Source organism: Alexandromys fortis, unplaced genomic scaffold (assembly GCF_014885135.2).
Source record: "Alexandromys fortis isolate MF-2015 unplaced genomic scaffold, M_Fortis_MF-2015_v1.1 scaffold_2943, whole genome shotgun sequence".
Classification (NCBI taxonomy): Eukaryota; Metazoa; Chordata; class Mammalia; order Rodentia; family Cricetidae; genus Alexandromys; species Alexandromys fortis.
In genome coordinates this window covers 267-3,213 of record NW_026070806.1, presented here as the reverse complement: position 1 = coordinate 3,213, position 2,947 = coordinate 267, and the positions used below count along the sequence as shown (strand labels likewise).

The following is a 2,947-nucleotide window of genomic DNA, read 5'->3' as shown; positions in this document are numbered from 1 at the left end:
AATTTCCAGCAACCACATGGTGGCTCACAACCATCTGTAATGAGGTCTGGTGCCCTCTTCTGGCCTGCAGGCATACACACAGAATATTGTATACATAATAAATAAATAAAAATTTAAAAAAATGTATAGGCACAACAGGGACAACTTGATCCTCATAATTAAATGTTTAAAAAAACATTGTTTAAAAAATACTCATTTTCTGCTAAGCAAACTTCCCATCATCTTTAGTTTAATGGTTTCCATTGCTAATAGAGCAGTGAACAAAGAAAGTTTCTGTTGATGTAAGTGCCTAGCACACAGGTGCAGATTTATGCTCAAAGCATGGATATAAGCATATTTCAAAGAATGCTTGGTAGGTGGAAGAATCAATGAGTGACGTAGAAGATGTGGTAGAGAGAAAATAAAGCTCAAGGGAGAGAAGGCACAGGATGTAACAGTGGCTGGTAAAGGCAACAGTGGACTGTGTTCGTTAATGATCGACGTCGTTTTGTTTATTTCCTGGTCCAGATGGACAGCTCGCAGTTGATCCACTGTCGGGAGCTAGCAGCACATCACCTTTCTGCTCTGCAGTCTTCCCTGCCTCTAAATTCCGTTTATGTCTACCGTCCCCTCAAGCACACCCTGGTGTCCTGCGACAGAGGAGCGTTGAAATTACATCCCTCCTCTGTCTCAGGCCCAGGTTTCTCCAAGGGCAACAGCAAGCCAGAAGTGCCAGTCAGAGGTACAACAGCCTTCTACCATCACCTCCCAGCTGCCAGTGGGTGCAAGCATACCTCTGCTAAACGCAAAGTGGAGGAAATGGAAGTGGATGACTTCTACGATGGCATCAAGCGGCTCTACAATGAAGATAATGCTTCAGAGAATGTGGGCTCTGTGTGCGGCACTGATTTATCAAGGCAAGAAGGGCATGCTTCTCCCTGTCCACCCTTGCAGCCTGTTTCAGTCATGTAGTTTCAGGTATTACCTTCCGGTGCACACTAGGGCTGACAATAAAAACCAGGAAAGGCTGTAGAGAAGGGCATGTGCTTTTTCAGACTGAGTGAAGTGAGCCAGGAGAAAAGAAAAACAAGTGGCCTTTTTGTTCCTTTGTGTGGCTACTTACAATTCAGCATTATTTAATATAAAGGCATATATTTATAGACTCAAGATCCAAAATATATTTAAAGGTAAAGTTCTTTGCACTATGTCAGTTCCACTTTTTTCTTTGTTAAAATAATAGTTTGCCCCATATCCAAAAAACTAAAATAAAAATCAAGGTTTAAGGGGGAAAGTTGCAAAATTCAATGCTAGAAACCTTGTTTCCAGTGTCCTGGGTTTTTCTCTTGTGTTTTCTTGCCTCTCTGTTGGATACTTAATAATCTTTGTGCTTGATGTATGTGTTCTGACTCCCACTGAATAGGTAGCCCCACCCTTTTTTTTTTTTAAAAGCAATTCAGTAAGCAAATTTTTGTGTGGCATCCATGTTAATCCATGGCTCAAGTTGGTTAGTTCAAAAAGGGCACTTTGAGCTATCCTCATGAATCAATGGTAACTGAAAACATTCTCTTACTTTGTGTGTCTCATTTTAGTTGAAAAACTAGATGACTTTTTTTTTTTTACCTTTTTGCTTATCTTAAAGCTTAAAAATGGTGTGTAATTAGGACATTTTGAGCATTTTTGACATTTGTATAAAGAATTTCTTATAAAGTTAATATATCTGGGTGCTCACCAAAGAAACATGTATGTAACACATACTTAGATTTTTGTAACTGATCTGTTCTCGTTCTTTTAAAATGAGTAGGAGCAACTGTCTAGCTGTGGGGCAGCCGTGATTGGAGTCTAACTTATAATTGAATTCAGTACCCTAGTTTATATTAAGCTGTCAGGATTTTCTTGATAAGAAGTTATTCCCCTTGTTTTTCTCTGAGTGACTTCTGCACCCTGAGCTCCCTTTGCAGTCTGAAGAAGGCACTGTAGTCTGAACCATGGACTGGTGATAAAGCCTCTGGTAGCAATAAAATGTTGTCCTTAACCCTGGTTTCTGTAGGATCTTTTCTTTATTTATGGGAAGGTATGGTTTCTGACTTCCTGGGCACTTCATTTTCAACCAAGGAAAGCAGTAAAAAAAAACTTGAGAGCAATCTTTGACCACAGGTTGTGCCCTCTAGTGTTTTCTTGCTGGTGGGCTGTGAACCTTACAGTTAACAGGTTAATGGGATGGTTGGTCTATGAGGGCAGATTCCAGCCTACATATAGATAATATTTTTAGGTCATTGATTTTAAGTTTAGCAGAGCAAGAGTGTCTCCAGGTTAACATCTTTTTAGAAACTTGTGGAAGACTTAACTGCACATTTATTATGACCTTAAAAATCCAATTGGGGAAGCATCATGTGTGTAAGGATGGGAGTTGGGAGAGGTGGGGAAAAGTGAAAAAATGATTTGTGTGCAAGGGATTAGTCTCAGATATTTTTAGAAAATTCTGATTTTTAGTTTTCTTGATTCTGAATTAATGGGAGCTCCAGGTTCATAATGTTTATGATATGGAGTGCCCCCCCCCCATACACACACTCAGATGGTATAAAACTTGAGTCTAAAAGTCTGCATAGCTAATCTGTAATCCAGAAGCTGCAAAGTGCAAAAGCTGGGAGACAGTAGGACTTTAGCTGTTTGGTCTTCAGGTTTCTTAATGCTAATGGTAGCCTAGTGCTGGCATGCAACTGTGGTCCTACCTACTAAAGAGGCAGAGACAAGAACACTGCTTTAGTCTGGGCTCCCAGGCAGTAATGAGATCTCATCTTGAAAACCAGTAGAGTGAGTTTGGAGTATTGTTTCCATGGGACACTGAAACAAGTGAGCTCTTGGTTTGGTTCAGTGGTTATAGTTGAAAGTTCTCCTTTCAGCTAAATCTAGTAAATATCTGGAGCCCTCAACCATCCCTCAAAACCCACTCTTCAGAACTTCAGCCTAA

General features: G+C 40.1%; 1 protein-coding gene across 1 annotated transcript; it reads left to right on the top strand.

Annotated features, from left to right (window-relative positions):
* Nucleotides 1-233: 233 nt before the first annotated feature.
* Nucleotides 234-2,011, top strand: LOC126496339 (cyclin-I-like). The gene has a single exon (XM_050133863.1). It carries the CDS (start codon nucleotides 508-510, stop codon nucleotides 949-951), a length of 444 nt encoding a protein of 147 aa, XP_049989820.1. The 5' UTR covers nucleotides 234-507; the 3' UTR covers nucleotides 952-2,011.
* Nucleotides 2,012-2,947: the final 936 nt, after the last annotated feature.

Coding starts and splice junctions, on each gene's coding strand:
- LOC126496339 (XM_050133863.1), top strand. CDS start 508: ATGGACAGCTCGCAGTTGATCCACTGTCGGGAGCTAGCAGCACATCAC.